Source organism: Ovis aries, chromosome 23 (genome assembly GCF_016772045.2).
Source record: "Ovis aries strain OAR_USU_Benz2616 breed Rambouillet chromosome 23, ARS-UI_Ramb_v3.0, whole genome shotgun sequence".
Classification (NCBI taxonomy): Eukaryota; Metazoa; Chordata; class Mammalia; order Artiodactyla; family Bovidae; genus Ovis; species Ovis aries.
Window position 1 is genome coordinate 26,368,182 of NC_056076.1, and position 19,209 is coordinate 26,387,390.

The following is a 19,209-nucleotide window of genomic DNA, read 5'->3' on the forward strand; positions in this document are numbered from 1 at the left end:
ATCCCAAGGACTGCAGTCAGCCAGGCTCCTCTGTCCATGGGAATTCTCCAGGCAAGAATACTGGCGAATACATGCTCTCCTCCAGGGGATGTCCCCAACCCAGGGATCGAACCCGTTTCCCGCATTGCAGGCGGATTTTTTACCGTCTGAGCCACCAGGGAAGTCCAGTCCCCCTGGGGCCAATCCTCTACTAGGTGGGCCTCAGGCAGCCGCGACACCAAAGTCCGACCTCTCCACCTCCTTCCCCGGCGGCCTCTGCGGGTCTGCAACTGACCACAGCGCGCGGGGCGGAGTCGGGTCGGGAGCGCGCCCGGGTCCTCGCCCCCTCCCGCGGCCCGGCGCGCTCGGGGAGTGAGTCTTTGTACAGTCAGGGCTTCTGCTGGGCAGGGCCAGCTGTTAATCCTCCAGGCGGACACCGGGGCGTGGGGGGGTGGGGGGAGATGGGGCATATAGGTGGCGTCCGCTGGTGAGAAACACCTAGCGCAGGTAAAAGGGTGGCGGCGAAAGGGAGTTCCCACCTGTTGCGTTCTTCCAGAAATGAAGACTTAAGAAAATACCTAGGAGGGGCCGATCGGTGTCTTTCGGACGCGCCTGGAAACCCCACCCTCGGTCCGAGGAAAAGCCTTTGGGCTGAGAGGCTGGAGCTTCAGAAAAACCGAGAAGAAAAGCAGCTCCTCCGCGCGCCAGGTTCTTGGCCTCGCACTCCTGCGCCCCGGCCGCGGCCCTTCGCCCTGCCGCGCCCTCCCTCCCCCGGCCTCCGGGTGCCTCGGCCGGCGACCTACCCCGGAGTCCTCCCATGGCGCCAGCCCGAGCCCCAGGCTCCCCGAGCGGGGCCCTCTGCCGGCAACTCCTGCTGACCCTCGCGGTGAGTGGCCGCCTGGACACCGGGCCCGGAGGGCGCACGGACAGATTTTGGAGAGAGGGGCACCTTTGGGAGCAGAGATCTGTGGGTGGCGAGCCAGGCGGGGGTTCTTGGCCCTTGGGGCTGGCTGCAAAAGTGCAGTCGGTTAGGGTGGGGGAGGGCGGACAGAGGACGGCGACCTGGGTGCTTCGATCCCGCAGGGGACGAGGAGGAGGGTGTCTCCGGTAGCGGCTGCAAACGCCCATGCAAATCCGTGGCCCCTGGGTACGAGCCTCCGAGCGCCTCCAGCCCGCTCACCTCGCCGGGGAGGACAGTCCAGGCCGGCTCAGGGTCGGGTTCCGGCCACCGACCAGGCGAGCCGCTGGGCGGACGCGGCCAAACGCGCCGATCCTGGGGTGAAAGAGAGGTCTAGGCGCCTTTTGGGGAATTTATCTTAGGCTGTAGGTGAAAGGGAGGGAAGCGCCGAGACCAAGCGGTCTGGACCCTCTGCGCGTGAAAATGGTAGACAGCTCCCAGATGGTCCTCAGTTAAGGTTTCCTTTCTGGGTCCGCACGTGAGGTTTCACTCCCTTTAAACTTTGGGGAAATGGTCGCCTCGGGGGCATCCGGATTCTTCCTCCCACTGCCCGCCCCTCCTCGCCCTCCAGCTCCAGTTTCTTTTTCCACTTTGTGAAACACAATAGCTACAAGCCCACCTCCCCAAAGCGCTGAAAGAAAGTGGGGGTGGCCTTATTTGGAAAGGACAGCGCCACCACCCTCACCCCGCCGCCCCCGGGCAGAAAAGCCCGGGATCTCCTTGGGGGAGGGGCTGCAGGCACTGAATCTAGAGCGGGGTAGCAGCCGCTGAGAAAGTGTGGGACCAGGACTTCCCCAGACAGAGCTCCCGGGGTACCCTGGGAGGAGAAAAGTCCCGGAGACCGAGAGCAAGGGGGCTAAGCCCGTAGTGGCCTTTTCAAGCTGAGCCGCAGGCGTTAGGGCTCCAGGCAAACCTGAAGGACGCGGGGACGAACCTGGAGAACAGACAGTCAGGGAGTTCCTTCTGGGACTGGTGGAACTGGCGGCGTGAAATATCCAGTTAATTTCCCTTACTCTACCGCTCTCCTGTTTCACGGAATTCCTGAAATTTTTAATGAATGAAATTGTAGTTGTTGCTATCGTTAGAATGGCTTTCCTTCTGGACTTCAAACCTTAACTTATTTCCTGGGGCACGTTAATAACACAAAGGGCCCGGTGCACAGCAATTAACAGTTCACTGTCGAGGAACTCGAAAATGGAATATGTAAATAACGGTCATAAAATGTATCTTGATTTTGATTAGATTCTCAGTAAAGTCGCCCCCCCCCCCCCCCCCCCCCCCCGCCTTTTTTTTTTTTGGACACTTCTTTCTGAACCATTGCCCTTTAAGGAAAAGAGCACAATTAGGCTCAGGCAATGAAATGCACAGGTCATAAATACTCCCAGGCAGCTCAGATGGTAAAGAATCTGCCTCCAATGCAGGAGACCCAGGTTTGATCCCTGGGTCGGGAGGATCCCCTGGAGGTGGGAATGGCAACCCACTCCAGTATTCATGCCCGAAGAATTCCATGGGCAGAGGAGACTGGCAGGCTACAGTCCACCTGGTCGCAAAGAGTAGAACACGGCTGAGCAACTAACACTGATATACTAACAGAAGTTTCTGTGTGTCTTCTCAGACTCTTTTTAGAAAAGGCAGATATAGGGAATAATCTAAGGTTGAATAATCCTCTTCCTTTGACCTTCCTTAGCTTCAAAGCTGCATTGGCCAGAAGTGGGGTGACTCTGGCCGCACCCCTCATCCTGCTGCATTTTTGCTGGTCGGGTTGAGCTCTTCTGAGGCTCCTGTGCACGTCTGAAGAGCCCTGGCAGCCTCAGATATTTGTGGTTGTGAGCCTCGTGTGTGTGTGTGTGTGTGTGTGTGTGTGTGTAGAGAAGAGAAGCGTTACTGAATAAAAATGGCTTGTGAGACATAATCTCTTCCTCCCCATGCACCCAAGTAATCCTTCACCATTCCATGAACCAGCTCCCAACTTCCTAGTCCTGCCTCACCTCACACATTTGCACTCCGCCTCCACCTCAATGTACTTCCACTATGGCTCAGACGTAAAGAATTTGCCTGCAATGCAGGAGACCCGGGGTTGATCCCTGGGTGGAGAAGTTTCCCTGAAGGAGGGCATGGCAACCCACTCCAGTATTCTTGCCTGGAGAATCTTCACAAACAGAGGAGCCTGGTGGGCTACCGTCCAGGGAGTCTCAAAGAATCAGACATGACTGAGTGACTTTCTGCCCAACACCTAATGAAGCTTCTCTCTCTAAGGTAGTCAGGGATCTCCATTGTTAAATTCAGGTCATTCCTTAATGCAATTTCATCTTGTGATTGGAGCCTTTATGAAAAAGCTAATCTACCAATACATAAAGAGTTCTTATAAATCAAGTCCAGCATTAACATGAAAAACCATAAAGTAATAAAAATGTCTCATAAAATATTTCAGCCTCACTCATAATAGGGAAAGGTGAATTTTAAAACTATATTGAAATGTCATTTCTCATTTGGCAAACATCCAAAAGTTTGAGAGCAGGCTCTGTAGGCAAGAATGTGGAGAAATAGAAGCTCTTAGACGGTTGGTGAGTGTAACAAAAAATTACAACCTTTATGATCTATATGGGTTGTAACAAATGCGAATAGAAACTGTTTTGCTTCTTTCTATTCCATTTGTATGCACTTCCTTCTGTTGATATACCAAATGCCGCATTGTTTTAATTACTGAGACTTCCTAAGACCTTTCACTGTCATTTAAAGCTAATATACTTTCAGTGCTTTTTTTTTTCATAATTTTTCTGTTTTTGTTTATTAATTGTTTATTTTTTCCTTATGACCTCTTTGAAAACATATCAATTATCACTCCATTTTTTAAAAACCTTTTTATTTTGTATTGGGGTGTAGCTGACTGACAATGTTGTGATAGTTTCAGGAGAACAGTAAAAGGACTTAGTGGTACTTATAACTGTATCCATTCTTCCCCAAACTCCCCTCCCATCCAGGCTACCACATAATATTGAACAGAGTTCCCTGTGCTGTTTAGTAGGTTATCCATTTTATTATTATTTTTTAAGCCTGAATTGTTTTTTAAATTTATTTATTTTTGGCTGCACTGAGTCTTCCTGCGGTGCATGGTGGACTCTCTCATTGTGGCAAGCAGGGGGCTGCTCTTCGTTGTCATGAGTGGCCTTCTCATTGCAGTGGCTTCTCTTGTTGCTAGGCCTGGGCTTTGGTTGTTGCAGCATGGCATGTGGAATTTTCCCGATCAGGGGTCGAACCAGTATCTCCCTCATTGGCAGCAGATTCTTATCTACTGCACCACCAGGGAAGTCTGGTTATCCATTTAAAATATAGCAGTGTGTACATGTCCATTCCAGACTCCCTAACTATCCTTCCCACCCAGTTTATGCAACCATAAGTTTGTTCTCTTAAGTCTGTGAGTCTATTTCTGTTTTCTGAGTAAGTTCATTTGTATCATTTCTTTTTAGATTCTGTGTATAAGGGATGTCATAGGCTGTTTTTCCTGTCTGACTTAAGTTCGTTTGCTCATTATGACAATCTCTGGGTTTCCTTATGATCTTTTAAGTTAGCTTGTCTAGTTCTGGACAAAAAAGTACTTTTGGGATTTGTTAGGTTCATAAACTTCATAATTTAACTTTGTGTAAATTGGTATACTTACAGTGTTGTTTTTTTTCTATTCAAAATAATGATACATATTTATTTTTGTGCAAGTCTTCTTTTGTGTCCTTCAGAAAAATTTTCAGATTTTTCTCACTTAAGCTTCAGTTTACTTTTTGGTATTCTAGCTTTTTTTCTTTTACCACTTTTGAAAATGATTTCTTTTTTCCCAATATATTGCTTAACTGGCTTTATGTGGACGAAGACTAATGGTTTGTGTATTTTAGCAGTTATTTCTGCACCCTTACTGAAATTCTCTTACTGTTTTATGGTTAATTTGCTTGGGTTTTCCAGATAAATAGTCATATCAAATGCATTTTACCTCCTTCTTTTCATTCATATATCTAATATACTTTAATGTAATGTTAACTATAGGTGATGACCCTTGGGAAGTCCATCTTGTTTCTGTGTTTGGTGAGGCTATCCTAGTGCCTATTGGTGATGTGATTATCATGTAAAATAAAATTCATATTGAAATAGCACTTATCAATTCCTATTGGGGGCTCTTTTTAAAAAAAAGTTTAAGAATGGTTATTGAATTTGGCCAAATGGTTTTCAGCAGCCATGGTGCTGATCACATGCTAAGTCTACTTGCTTAGTGGCTTGAGTTTCCTAGAACATCCGAATGACATGAGGGTGGCTCACAAGTCCATGCGAGGCCAGTTTGCTTCTAGCTCATACCTCAGTGAAGGTTCTGCATTTGGGAATCCAGATTAACATGAGTGGCTCTTCCCTTAGATCTTGGGCAGATCCATGCTTTGATTTTACTCCCTTCTATTTGAGGCCAAAAAACCAAAATCTAATCTTTTCAGATTAGAAGTTTTTTCTGGTTACTCCTGTGTTCCATCTTAATCCTCAGTGTTTGCCTAGGACTTCCTTGTAAGATGTCTTAGGATGGTTTAAAAACATGTATCCATCATTTTTAGTTTCGGCCCGGGGACTTGACTGAATGCCCTAGGTCCCTTCTTGGCAAAGAAAATTGTTCCCCGAGTTCATTTGTCACACTGGTCAGAGTTACCTTATCTTATTCCAGTAGAAAGTTGCTTATGTCATTTGTGTGTGTGTGTGTGTGTGTGTGTGTGTGCACACGCTAAGTTGCTTCAATCTGGTCCAACTCTATCTAACCCCATGGACTGTAGCCCACCAGGCTCCTCTGTCCATGAGATTATCCAGGCAAGAATTCTGGAGTGTGTTGCCTTGCCCTCCTTCAGGGGATCTTCCCGCCCCAGGGATTGAACCCACATCTCCCGTGGTCCTGCTTTGCAGGCAAATTCTTTACAGCTGAGCCACCTGGAAAGCTTGCTTATGTCATTTATCTGCTTAAAACAAATCTTTGATTTCTTATTATCTTTAGGGGAAAAAGATCTATGTGTGTCCTGTGTGAAGGCTGTTGAGACTCCCTCCCACACCTGCTTCTCTGAATCCATTTTCACTTCCTCTCCCTCTTGTGCTATGTACATCAACCAGGGCAAATGGCATTTTCAGGTTGTAGCTTCTCTGGGCCTTCGCACATGCAGTTTCTGTGTTGGGAACAAGCTTGGCCTCCCTCGGACGTGACTAACATGTCTCCCCTCTTCGCCTGTGCCTTAGAAGGAGCTGGTTCCCAGCGCTCTCCCAAAGCACCCTGAACTTCCCTGTCATAGCTTTTATCCTCCTGTATTGAAATTGCAAATGTCTTACCTTTGACTTGAATGTTTCGTGAGAACCCTGTTTGCTGCTTGTGTCTGGAACGTATTAGACATTCAATACATATTTGTTGAATGGATGAATGAGTGGATGTCCAGAACACTGTTATCTGAGATGCTGTCTTAATTTGGCCATCCTCACCTTTTCCATCATTTTTACCTTAGTCCAAGTCACCACACCTCCTGTCTTAGACTCCTCCTTGCTTCCACTCTGGTCCTCTATAGTATGTTCTCTGGTGGCTCAGAAAATAAAGAATCTGCCTTCAATGCAGAAGATGTGCGTTCGATCCCTGGATTGGGAAGGCCCCCTGGAGAACGGAATGGCTACTCACTCCAGTATTCTTGCCTGGGGAATTCCATGGACAGAGCAGCCTGGCTACTGGTAAAGATGGTGAAGAATCAGATGGCAAAGAATGCTAAAAATCAGATGGTAAAAAATCCTCCTGCAATGCAGGAGATCCAGCTTTGATTCTTGGGTGGGAACGATCCCCTGGAGGAGGAAATGGCAACCCACTCCAGTATTCTTGCCTGGAGAATTCCATGGACAGAGGAGTCTGGTGGGCTACAGACCATGGGGTCACAAAGAGTTGGACTTGACTGAGCGACAAACACTTTCGCTTTTCTGTCTATTTTCCTGTGGCCACCTGAATGAATCTGTGTAAATGCTCACAACGTGATGCCACAGTCTCTAAACATATGGTTGCTTCTCTTTGCCCTCAGAATAAAACTGCACTCATTCCTGTGGCCCTTTAGACCTTGTCTGCTATGCCCACGACTATCTGTTCAGTATCGTCGTGTCACTCGTCCCTCTCTGTGTTTACTGCCGTTATGTTTGTTGTTTGAGTTGCTCAGTTGGGTCCAATTCTGTGATCCCATGGACTGTAGCCTACCAAGCTTCTCAGCCCATGGGATTTGTTAGGCAAGAATACTGGAGTGGGTAGCCATTCCCTTCTCCAGGGGATCTTCCTGACCCAGGGATCAAACCCATGTTTCCTGCTTGGCAGGCAGATTCTTTACCACTGAGCCACTTGGGAAACCTGTATTTACAGCTCCAGGCTCCTTTGTGTTCCTTTGACACTCCAGGTGAAGCCGCCTCTCAGGGCCTTTGCTGCGGTTTTGCTCCACTTGGAAGGCTCTCCCCTAGTCAGTGAATTGGTTTGCTTTCTTGTTTCATCCTGGACTTTTCTTTTATCACCCTCTCTCCCTGTTTTACTTTTCTTGTAATTCTTAACTCGTGGCGTTATGTGATCTTTGTGCATTTGTGTATTGACTTTTTGTCTCTCATTATAAAATAATCTCAGTGAAGTCAAGGAGTTCTCTTTGTTCACTGTGGTAGCCTTTGAACACTGCCTGGCACCTGGGCGGCAACCAAGAAACATGGGTTGAATGAATCAGTGGGTGTGTGCTTTCTGTCACCTTGAGCTGGGCTCTTCACATGTCCTCCTATTTGCTCTAGACTAGGCAACCAGTGACAATTCTCATCTTCTTGTTTCTCAATGTTTTTATTCGAGTATAGTCTCTTGGTTATGTTCATTGCTCAGTTCCAATTGAAATGTAATCTCTGCCATGCTTAGTCCTTCATACACAATTTAAATTGGATAATTAAAGGGTCTTTAATGTGTTTTGGGGGAGAAGGCAGTGGCATCCCACTCCAGTACTCCTGCCTGGAAAATCCCATGGACAGAGGAGCCTGGTAGGCTGCAGACCATGGGGTCGCTCTGAGCGATTTCACTTTCACTTTTCACTTACATGCATTGGAGAAGGAAATGGCAACCCACTCCAGTGTTCTTGCCTGGAGAATCCCAGGGACGGGGGAGCCTGGTGGGCTGCCGTCTCTGGGGTCACACAGAGTTGGACACGACTGAAGTGACTTAGCAGCAGCAGCAATGTGTTTTGGAGATAAAAATTTTCATTCCAATTTTGACAATTTTAATTTATGTTTATAGATTTTTAAATAACAATGTAAATGCTGGTTAGTTATTTTGCTTTTGGTCAAAAACCTTTGCAAAAATATAGGAAAAAAAGACTCAATCTTTCAGAAGCATCCGTTTATAGTTTCAGCGAGAACCAAATTTATTTTCAGTAGGCTCAGATATGTATTGTATTGGAACTCGTTCACCATAAATCACTAAATCGTTTACATTTAAAAAAAATTTTTTTTCACTTACATTTTTTAAGTGAAATATTTTTAACACTGACCTTAATTTTCATTAATGAGAAGTTCAAAGTAAGTTCATATTTCAAAGTTGTGTGCGTGTATGCGTGGGGACACATGTAAATAATTTTTAAATATCTCCATGGCAGTGAGTCAGGGCTTGTCTTTAAAAGTGTTGGGCTTTTCTTTAGAATATTTTTGATTTGGTACCACAACTCATAGGCAGTTCACAGATAATTGAAATGGTTTGCTGACTCATTAGATTTGTTTTTATTTTGTTATTTTTACATATCTGTGCTGCCTTCCTCGGAGAAGGCAATGGCACCCCACTCCAGTACTCTTGCCTGGAAAATCCCATGGATGGAGGAGTCTGGTGGGCTGCAGTCCATGGAGTCGCTAAGACTCGGACACGACTGAGCGACTTCACTTTCACTTTTCACTTTTATGCATTGGAGAAGGAAATGGCAACCCACTCCAGTATTCTTGCCTGGAGAATCCCAAGGATGGGGGAGCCTGGTGGGCTATCGTCTATGGGGTTGCACAGAGTCAGACACGACTGAAGCGACTTTGCAGCAGCAGCTGCCTTCCTAATAGTTTCCAGTGTTTTCCCACAAAAGGGTGTCATTACTGCTGCTATTGCCACTGCTGAGTCGCTTCCGTTGTGTCCGACTCTGTGCGACCTCATAGACAGCAGCCCATCAGGCTCCTCCATCCCTGGGATTTTCCAGGCAAGAATACTGGAGTGGGTTGCCATTTCCTTCTCCATTATTAACTCCATTTTCAGACTAGGAAACAAATCCCAAGAGGATAAGGAATTCTCTGGGTTTACATGCCTTTTGAGGGAAGGATCTATGGCTCTCTATTGGTTTTATTCTATGCAATTTTTTTTCTGAATTCTTAATCCCATTATATGCTTGGCATTTTATTTTGATAATTTTATAAACCGATTTATAATTATACAAATGTGTGCAAACTGTGTACACATGAAAAGGCTCTTTTTCATGCATAATATTGATTTATTTTAGATCTTAACATTTGCCTGTGATGCCTGCAAAACAGTTACACTACATGTTCCCGCTAAACTAGATGCTGAAAAATTTATTGGTAGAGGTAAGAAACTGCCACAGTATGTAATAAATCCTAATTTGCTGTGATCTTGTAAAATTAGTGTAATCTTTAGAACAGTGACTGTGTTGGAATTAACAGTTAAAACTAATACAATACATTGTAATACAATACTTTTTAATACATGTGTCAATCCAGTGAATGAAATATTGTTCTTTATTGAAAGACATTATATAACATTAAATTATTTTAATTTGCTTAATGAAGTAATTACTAATATTTACATTAGATGTAGGCTATGATATGCATCAAAACATGTCTTTGAAATTGAGAAATAGTATTGAAACTATTTCTTGAGTTTAAAGGTGTGGTTTTTGGATTTTTGTCCTAAACTATTTTGGCATCTTCCTGACATTTATTTCCAAGTTTTTTTTTTTTTTAATGGGCTTTTCTGGTAGGGAAGAATGGTAAAGATGATGATGAATCAGATGGCAAAGAATGGTAAAAATTAGATGGTAAAGAATCCACCTGCAATGCAGGAGATCTGGGGTTTGATTCTTGGGTGGGGATGATCCCTTGGAGGAGGAAGTGGCAACCCACGCCGGTATTCTTGCCTGGAGAATTCCATGGACAGAAGAGCCTGGTGGGCTCTAGTCCATGAGGTCGCAAAGAGTCAGACATGACTGAGAGACCAACGCTTTCATTGCTTTTTTATCAATTAGTGTTTTTCATATAACTCAAATGTATAACTAAAGATCGGATCAATGTAGAGGCAGAATATGATGACTATTTAACAACAGATGCAGAGTTCAGTAATAATTTAATAACTCCCAGTTTTAATTTCTAGGTTCTATTTAACTTAATTTTTGTGTTTTATTGTGTTGCTCTGTGGCTACTTTCAGTTAATAAAGAAAAACTTCTTTTGGTGTGAGTTTAATATTCAAACTGTGGAGTTTACATGTCTTGAAGAACAAATGTCTCTTTTTAAAAAAGGATGTGAAGTAGGTAAAAGACATGGTAGATATGTGTAATTAAGAACAACTTAATTAACCATGTAGTTTCATATGTCCTTTTAAAAAATGCAAAAATTTCAAGTGTCAATGTAGTTAAAGTTTTTGATTGTCCCACCTCGAATGCGTAGCTTACGGTTAAAATTATATATTGCTTTGATTTACCTCACAAATGAATGCTCTGTGCATTTTCTACAGTTAACCTAAAGGAGTGCTTTAAATCTGCAACTCTCATTCACTCAAGAGACCCTGATTTCCAAATCTTAGAAGATGGCTCAGTCTATACAACACATGCCATTCTTTTGTCCTCAGAGAAGAGCTCTTTTACCATACTGCTTTCCAACACAGAGACCCACGAAGAGAAGGAAATACTTGTCCTTTTAGAGCATCAAACAAAGGTATGCCAAAGTATGATGAAAAAAATGAAGTATGATGAATTGACTTCTTCAGGTGTAACTCACATGAGCAGAGAAGATGTGAATCAGACAAGATAGGGGTTAGTTTAGCTTGAAGAAGAAGGAAAACCATGACTCAAGATAACAGTGTGGAAATGGAAAAAGAGTGGCTCAACCTAGGTTATCCCAGGTTAGAATTTCCTTTTATTTGGGGCATAAAAGGAGAAGTTGGCATATGGGACAGAATGAGAACTTGAGATTAGACATGGAGCAACGTTTCTTGATCTTCACTGTGGAGTAGGTTTCCAAAACAATAGACATTATTGCTTAAGATATTCGTATGTAATTTGGGGTATGTAGCTTTTAAAGATTCAGGAACTCATATGACATGTTACTTACTTACTATGACATGTTACTTACTCGTATGACATGTTGCTTACTATGAAGTCTTATTTGGGCAGCGGTACTCGGGTCATCACACCTGAGGTCTTCAGAGATAGGTTTCATGTATCTTGGCATAATTTTTACTCTTAGAAAATGGAGGGCTATTTTAGGTGAAGGTTTGGATCTCATGCACGCAGTTGACTTTGTGACACCCAAGATCAAAATGACTTCTGTTCAGCCCCTGGCCATTACTCATGACGGCCGTCTGAGAGTTGTCACTGTGTTTCTCTCCTCCTTCTGACACAGATCTCTCTGTTGGTCCCCTGGCTCTTCCTAGTTGCTGGTGAGTGGAAGATGCTTATGCTGAATTTAGAAGGGCACCTATCCACTTAACGTTCTTTGCATATCTCTCCTCCTGTGTTTCTGCATGGCAATGTGGCAATAGTAAATTTTTCTTTCCAGTTTTGCTTCTAGGCTTCCGATTCCATTTCTCTCTCTTCCATGTTCCCACCAAGTTATTTTCTCAAGAGGATTGTTGAGATAACAGTTAGGGCAGGGTTTTCTTCTTCTTCTTCTTCTTCTTTTTTTAATGATATTGACATTTTGTTTAGTTTTCAAGCACTACTATGGTCCTACGCCTCCCCAGCTAATCCTCATGGGATAACAGGAGAAGAAAGATGTATCAGTTTTCAAGTTTAAAAATAAAGTAGCTGTTGACTTGATTATTTTTTTGTTGTTGTTGTTTTCTGAATTGAGGTACTAAAGAAAAGGCATTCTCAGGAAAAAGTTTTGAGACGTGCCAAGAGAAGATGGGCTCCTATTCCTTGCTCAGTGCCTGAGAATTCCTTGGGTCCATTCCCGCTTTTTCTTCAACAGGTACAATTTACTTTCTTTTCACTGTGAGAGTCTATGGTTTCCATCTCTTTTAAAAATTTGGACAATGAGTATGCAATTATTTTAAAAAGTGTGTATATAAGTGAATGAGTGTGTCTATCATATGCTTCAATATGTGGTATAAATACATCTCTCTATACCTGCATAAACTTTTTTGCATTTGTAGTCATGCAAAAGCCATTTATAAAGCTGTAAAGCCCATCTAGCACTCTCAAACACATGCTTCTTCAATGGGTTTTCATATCATCAAGTGTATCTCAGAGCCTGGACGTAGTCTAGAAAACCCCCAAACATCTTCAATAATAAAGGATGAAATTGTTGATAAAAAGTCAAATGCCATGAAAGGGAAAGACGGTACACCTTTCCATGGTTTCTTTCCAAGTTCAATGTTAAATCACACTGGGTCCACATTTTCTCTCTCTCTTTTAATTTTCAGTGGAAACGTCAGCAAATGTTTGTGCCTTCCTCCACCACCAGCACTCACTATGAGTCAGTCTAGCCCTTAGATTTCTTTTCCACCTATTCTTGAATCGGTGAGAAAGATACCTTATTTAGAGCCCACCAATAAATTCAGTGCAACTGAGAGAAGAGCATTTTAAAATTGAGAAAAAAATGTTCTGAAAATAATTGTGAGTCATCCTGATAGGTAGTCAATATCCTACTAAGAGATGAAAACACTTTGGAAAAAAATGTATTTTGATGTAGAATCTTAGTTCCCTGACCAGGGATCAAACACATGCCCCCTGCATTCAAAGGCAGTCTTAATCATTGGACTGCTGGGGAAATCCTAGAGAAAATTTTCCTTTTGAGTCAAATATCGAAGTAGCACATTCACCAGGATATTCTGTCATTTCCATTTTCACTCTTTTTCATCCTCCTGTTGAACCCCTATGATAAAGACAATGCTGAGAAATAAAAACTAATTAAGGAAACCACTTTCCAAATGTTTGCCCTACAGACAGTATACTTTAAATCCAGTGTCTCAAATATTCTGTTATATATAATAAAACTTCAGATGTTAAAACAGTGGACAAAAGGATAAATTTTCATGCTCAGAATATTTTGTTTTCTAAGACAAGAAAAGTCCAGAATGCTTGATCCATGTGGGTACAGGTAGTGAAAGTATTTGTTAGTTATTCTGGAAAATTAAGGTGCTACTTCATTATTTTCCTCATGTCTTGCTCTTGAATTTCTCAATTATTAGGCTTCCTTATTCTATTGTTGTCTTTTATTCATACATAATAATAAATTAAAGAAGGTAATTACTTATTGTAATAAAAAATATCAGTGTGATTGCATAAATATGTAGATGAAAGTTTTGCTGAGATACAAATTTGTCTTTTATGTATATACTGTCTACTTTCTAGATTCAATCTGATACAGCCCAAAACTACACTATTTACTATTCCATAAGTGGGCCTGGAGTTGACAAAGAACCTCGCAATTTATTTTATGTAGAGAGAGATACTGGAAACCTGTTTTGTACTCGTCCTGTAGATCGTGAAACATATCCATCGTTTGAGGTAACGTTTACGTATTGTTTAGTAGCATTAAGCTTGGCTCTTTCGCCTCTCTTCCTCAATTCAATTACTCTTTTCTGTCTCCTGAGTTTCTCATCTGTGCTCGGGTAGTATTGTACAGACCTGATAGTTGCCTGGAAGCGAAAAAGAATTTTATAAAATAAATAGTCTTCAGTTTTATTAGATTGTTCTGGGAATTATAGTTTTACTATTTCTGTTTTCCGAAGATAAAAGAGCACCACTTTGAAAGTAGTTATTTATTTGGCAGAAAAGATCTGTGAACCTCTTTATGGTACTGAGAATGATGCCGTAGGAGATAAGTCAAGCTCAGAAGTTAAGCCTCAGAACCTTTGCAATGAAAGAAAATTAATTTGTGAGCAAGTAAGGAGTGTGGACAGTGTTTAACTAAGATAACAAGGCATTTCATCATCTAGGCAACCTCCCATGGGGGATGAGTGTTAAAATGTAAGAATTTAACCTAATGTTGTATTGAATTTCCCACAGGAACTGGTCATTTTGATTAACTCAACTTTAGTTATATGTTTTTGGATGAATTAATTCTTTAGTTTGATAATTACTATGACATGGTCTTCTAAGTACCTGTGATGGTCTGTTCTTTCTATGACAGCTGTTAGGAGATAAAATGGAATTTAAATTCATATTGTATAATCAAAAGAATAAATTGCATTCTAGACACAATGTATGGCCCTTTGGTCCATTTCTGACTCCCCTTTTTAAATTAATTCTTATGAAGACAGTTATCTAACTATAGCCATCAATATGACTAAAATTCTAACTAAAAAATAAAATAGTATCTCAGTTGACTACATCTGGGGAGTTTGGAATCTTAAGAATTCAGTTATAAAAGATCCAGAAAATTGTATTTAAAATACATGCACTTGAAACTTTCAAACAAAACAATTCTCAGGACCCTTTCAAGAAAATAATAATAAAAACCATTACACTCATGAACAACAATACAGCAATGGTGAGGAAACCAAATTTATCTGTTATTATATTAGATATATTATAAATGCTATAGTACACCATGAAATTAGCCATCTCTTGTGGCATTAAGATTATGCTCACATTCAAAAGCAGTAACAAATGGTGATGCCTGACAGTCTCCAAATGAAAGGCAAAGCATAAGCAAGTTTGAACCATATTTTATTTTCGCTTTTTTTTCAATGTTACTGTCTTCACAGCTGGTTGCCTTTGCAACAACTCCAGATGGATATACTCCAGAATATCCATTGACCCTACTCATCAGAATTGAGGATGAAAATGATAACTACCCAATTTTTACAGAAACAAATTACATTTTTAAAGTTTTTGAAAACAGCAAAGTTGGTGAGTACCCACCTTGGCACTGTACGGCAATTTAGTGTTTCAGTTCATTAGCTGACTTTCATTCTGGCCACTGGGAGGTAGCATAGCCTGCTGCCACAAATAAGGGACTTGCCAGACAGGTGGCTGTGGGAGGCATTTTACTCTGCCTTTTGCTAGCTGTATGCTGTGACCTTGGGCAAGTTTCCTAATCTTGACAAGCTTTGGTTTCTTCATCTGTAACATGAGATATTAACATACAAGATTAAATGAAGTGCAGTATACCTTGAATGCCAAGCACAGTGGCTGAAAAATAGGAGTTACTCAATGTTATTTTGCCTTTCTGTGTGAGATAAAAGAAATACTTTTAAGAGGCCATATTTTCTAAATATTCTAAGAATTTTTTTTTTCTGAAAAGAAGTTATTGAGCAGTGGAAGTCTTAGCCTTGAAGAGATCTGCTGATGTTCTATTGTGATTAAATGATAGATTGTATTCTGGGCATCGCTGGGCTTCTCAGGTGACCCTAGTGGTAAAGAACCTGCCTACCAAGGCAGGAGATGTAAGATATGTGAGCTCAATGCCTGTATCGGGAAGATCCCCTGGAGAAGGACATGGCAACTCACTCCAGTATTCTTGCCTAGAGAATCCCATGGACAGTGGAGCCTGCTGGGCTACAGCCCATAGGGTCGCAAGAGTTGTACACGACTGGTGTGACTTAGCACGCATGCACACATGCATTCTGGGCATTGTTATAAAGGTCTTGGAGAATAAATTTTCTCAATCTCTTGAAAAATGGACCATTTCAACTAGGAGTTAGAATTAGATTTTTAGTCTTCCTCTAGAAAGATCTCAGTAAGCTAAGAATTTTCAGAGCAAAACTGACCCATAGGATCAATTTAAGTGCAGGCTTATAAATAGAAAAAGCTTAAAGAATAATTGGAATTCTTTAGTTAAGAAATACTAAGGCCATAGGGGGATATTATCAACATTTATAAAATTATGCAGTAAACGTAGTAAATATGGATATGGTCAAACACTGGGATATTTAAAAGGAAGTGATACTTTATATGGAATCCTGAAAATATACAAATGCTATTCCTATTATTAATTTTGTCATGCAAAACTTTTTTGTGGTAGAGAGAGAGGAGTCAAAGGGGAAGTTGAAACTGTAAAGGTTTTGGAAATTAAAGAGGATTTTTGTGTATGTAGGTACTACCGTGGGACAGGTTTGTGCAACAGACAAAGATGAGCCTGACACACTGCACACGCGTCTAAGGTACTCCATCATTGAGCAGTTTCCAGCATCACCCACCCTCTTTTCTATGCATCCAACTACAGGCGTGATCACCACAACGTCATCTCAGCTAGACAGAGAGGTAACAAATATTAACAAATAAAACCTGATTTGTTGTTCAATCACTGAGTCGTGTTCAACTCTTTGCGATCCCGTGGAGTGCAGCATGCCAACGCCAGGCTTCCCTGTCCTTCGCCACCTCTTAGAGCTTGCTCAGACTCATGTCCATTGAGTCAGTGATGCCATCCAACCGTCTCATCCTCTGTCATCCCCTTCTCGTCCTGCCCTCAATCTTCTCAGCATCAGGGTCTTTTCTAATGAGTTGGCTCTTTTGGTGCACCTGTGTTTCTCTGTATATCACCTGCAGATAAGCTTTTGAAAAGCATATTGTGAATCTAACAAAAATTATTTTAGGTAGGTTGATGGAGGTCATTAACCTTGCAGCTTGCTGATTTTGAACTGCTAATTCATTCTCTCCTGAATTATATGATTTATAAAATCAAATTTCCTAATATAAACATATTTATAGTTGGAAAAAAACAAGAAATATTGTAATTGTACAGTAAAACTTGGAATTTGTGGAATTTTCTTATCTACAGATAACAATGCTTCTCTATCTGTGTAACTTGATTAGCAATCTCATCTACATTTTCTTCTTACATAGGTTAAGTGAAAGTTTATCTCTTGCTGATGTCTGATTCAACATTTTCAGTTGACTGACGGGAATCCTATTTGAACATTTCACAGCTACCTAAGATGCAGTGCATCTAGAATTCTTTCCTTCTGAACATGCTCTCTTTCCCATGCTTTTAGTTAAAATGACATTAAAATGTTCTTTTCCTTTAGTGATTTTTCTATTTTCACCTTCGCTTTATGTTCTCAAAATTGTATTCGATGTCTCCTCTTGCAAGTCAAATTACTTTCCAAAGCATGTTATTAACTCCACAATGATCTTATATTCACGTCTATCCATTGTCCCTGCAGCTAAACTAGTTTAGTAATTACTCATTTTGTTATTCAACTGTTACTCAACTGTTAGCGTTTATTTATCTGAATTCTTATAATAGCTTATCTGGCCTACTTCCTATATTTATAATCCTTAATTTTAAAATATAGTAATATGTGTTTGTCAGGTTTCTCTTTGATTCCTAAAACTCTGTATTAATTCATTTCCTCTCCCATGAATTAGGGAAGTGGTCTGCAAGTTTTCTGGTCTCAGGAGCTCTATATAGGCTTAAATTTTATTGACAATTCCAGGCTTTTGTTTATGTGGGTTATATTGATCACTGTTTAATCCAAAAATGTTTAAAACTGATAGAAGTTAAAAAAATATATATTTACTTACCCATTTAAGATATTACATGTTAATGTAAATAATATTTTTATAAAAATAATTACATTTCCAAAACAATTTAATGAGGAGTAGCATTATTATACATTTTCCAAATCTGTTTAATACCCGACTTAATGTAAGGGTGATTAGTTTTCATATCCCCTGCATTCAGTCTGTTATCTAGTTTTAGTCAAGGTATGTAAAGAAAATCCAGGATGACCTGAAGTTAGAATAGAGAGGAGTGTTTTAATAGTAACTCCAGATCATTGTGGATAGTCTTTGATATACTACCCCAAAGCTTGACAGGTGGTAGTTTCATAAATGTTTTTTGCAGTGTGCACTCTTAAGAAGCCTTGTCTGTGAGCTTTCATACTTTGTCACATCAAAACCCATTGTCTTGTACTGTAAGTGACCAATTTATTTACCGTGTGTGGTTTTGTAACATCGTGCATGGGTCATATGGGAAATACTGGCTCACTGAGTTATGCAGATCCTCTAAATATTGACACATTTAATTAAACAATATTAAAACAATCACCTACTCATCTCCATTAATACCACAATAGTTCATAAACGTTTTCTAGAATCCTTATTTTTGCTTGAAAGCTCCAATTGATCATTTGCATCAGATAGCCTTTTCTTTAAAGGACAGATTTGCCTTATGTGTGTCAAAATGTCTTCCAGATACCAAACTGAATAACCTTATGTGTCTTTTATGTAAAAACAGTTTAGCTTCTAAATCAAACAATCCTGAAAGTACTTTTCCTTGGAAGAACATCGTATTATATTATGCAGAAGGGCTTTTACACATACCTCCCATTTCTTCATGTGGACTGAAGGTTGAGATTTAATAACAGTGGTTAAAATTAATCATTTTTACTGCATTTACAAGGACATTCCTAAGTAAAATTTCTATTTTTAAATTCAATTTTAGTATTTATAATTTATATATTCTTACAATGAGTCTGTGCCAGTGAAGGGGCTTCCTGGGTGGCTCACGGGTGAAGAATCCATCTGTAGTGCAGAGTGGGTTCAATCCCTGGGTCAGGAGGATTGCCTCGAGTAGGAACTGGCAACTCACTCCAGAGTTCTTGCCTGGAGAATCCCATGGACAGAGGAGCCTGGTGGGCTACGGTCCCTAGGGTCACAGAGTCAGACACGACTGAATCAACTGGGCAAGCATGCATGCACACACATGCCAGTGAAGAATGGGGTATCATTTGCTAAATGAATGGATTGCTGTCATAGGTCTACAGATTATAGAGATTCTTCATGGAATTTGTATGCTCAGGAAGAGCAGGTTATAAACCAAATTTTCTTTTATCATCAAGCCTTAAATAGATTATTCTGATAAAACACTTGAGAACATTTGACTAATGAAGGAGTCTTGGAGATCTTTTACCCAAGAAAGCGTTGGACTCACTTTCTGATCCCAGGTTTCTGATTTTTTTTCTGTTGGCCTTCCACACTTTAATCTCTTTAAGCATCAGAGCTTTTCTTCCATCTGAAGATAATCATAGGTTGATATTTAAGTCCCAACCTTCATTTCTGTC

General features: G+C 41.1%; 1 protein-coding gene across 3 annotated transcripts in view; it reads left to right on the top strand.

The window, feature by feature from the left end:
- The first annotated feature begins 475 nt into the window (after nucleotides 1–475).
- DSC2 (desmocollin 2) overlaps nucleotides 476–19,209 on the top strand; it is a 37,969-nt gene continuing 19,235 nt past the window's right edge. For 2 of the 3 annotated variants that reach the window (XM_004020456.6, XM_012103433.5), the window contains exons 1-7: nucleotides 476–865; nucleotides 9,460–9,544; nucleotides 10,708–10,907; nucleotides 12,045–12,164; nucleotides 13,550–13,705; nucleotides 14,908–15,052; nucleotides 16,239–16,405. In XM_004020456.6, coding sequence (XP_004020505.2) covers nucleotides 797–865; nucleotides 9,460–9,544; nucleotides 10,708–10,907; nucleotides 12,045–12,164; nucleotides 13,550–13,705; nucleotides 14,908–15,052; nucleotides 16,239–16,405 — 942 coding nt within the window. In that variant the 5' untranslated portion in view covers nucleotides 476–796. The remainder of the gene's footprint in view (nucleotides 866–9,459; nucleotides 9,545–10,707; nucleotides 10,908–12,044; nucleotides 12,165–13,549; nucleotides 13,706–14,907; nucleotides 15,053–16,238; nucleotides 16,406–19,209) is intronic. The other variant, XM_012103432.5, reaches the window with a different exon arrangement.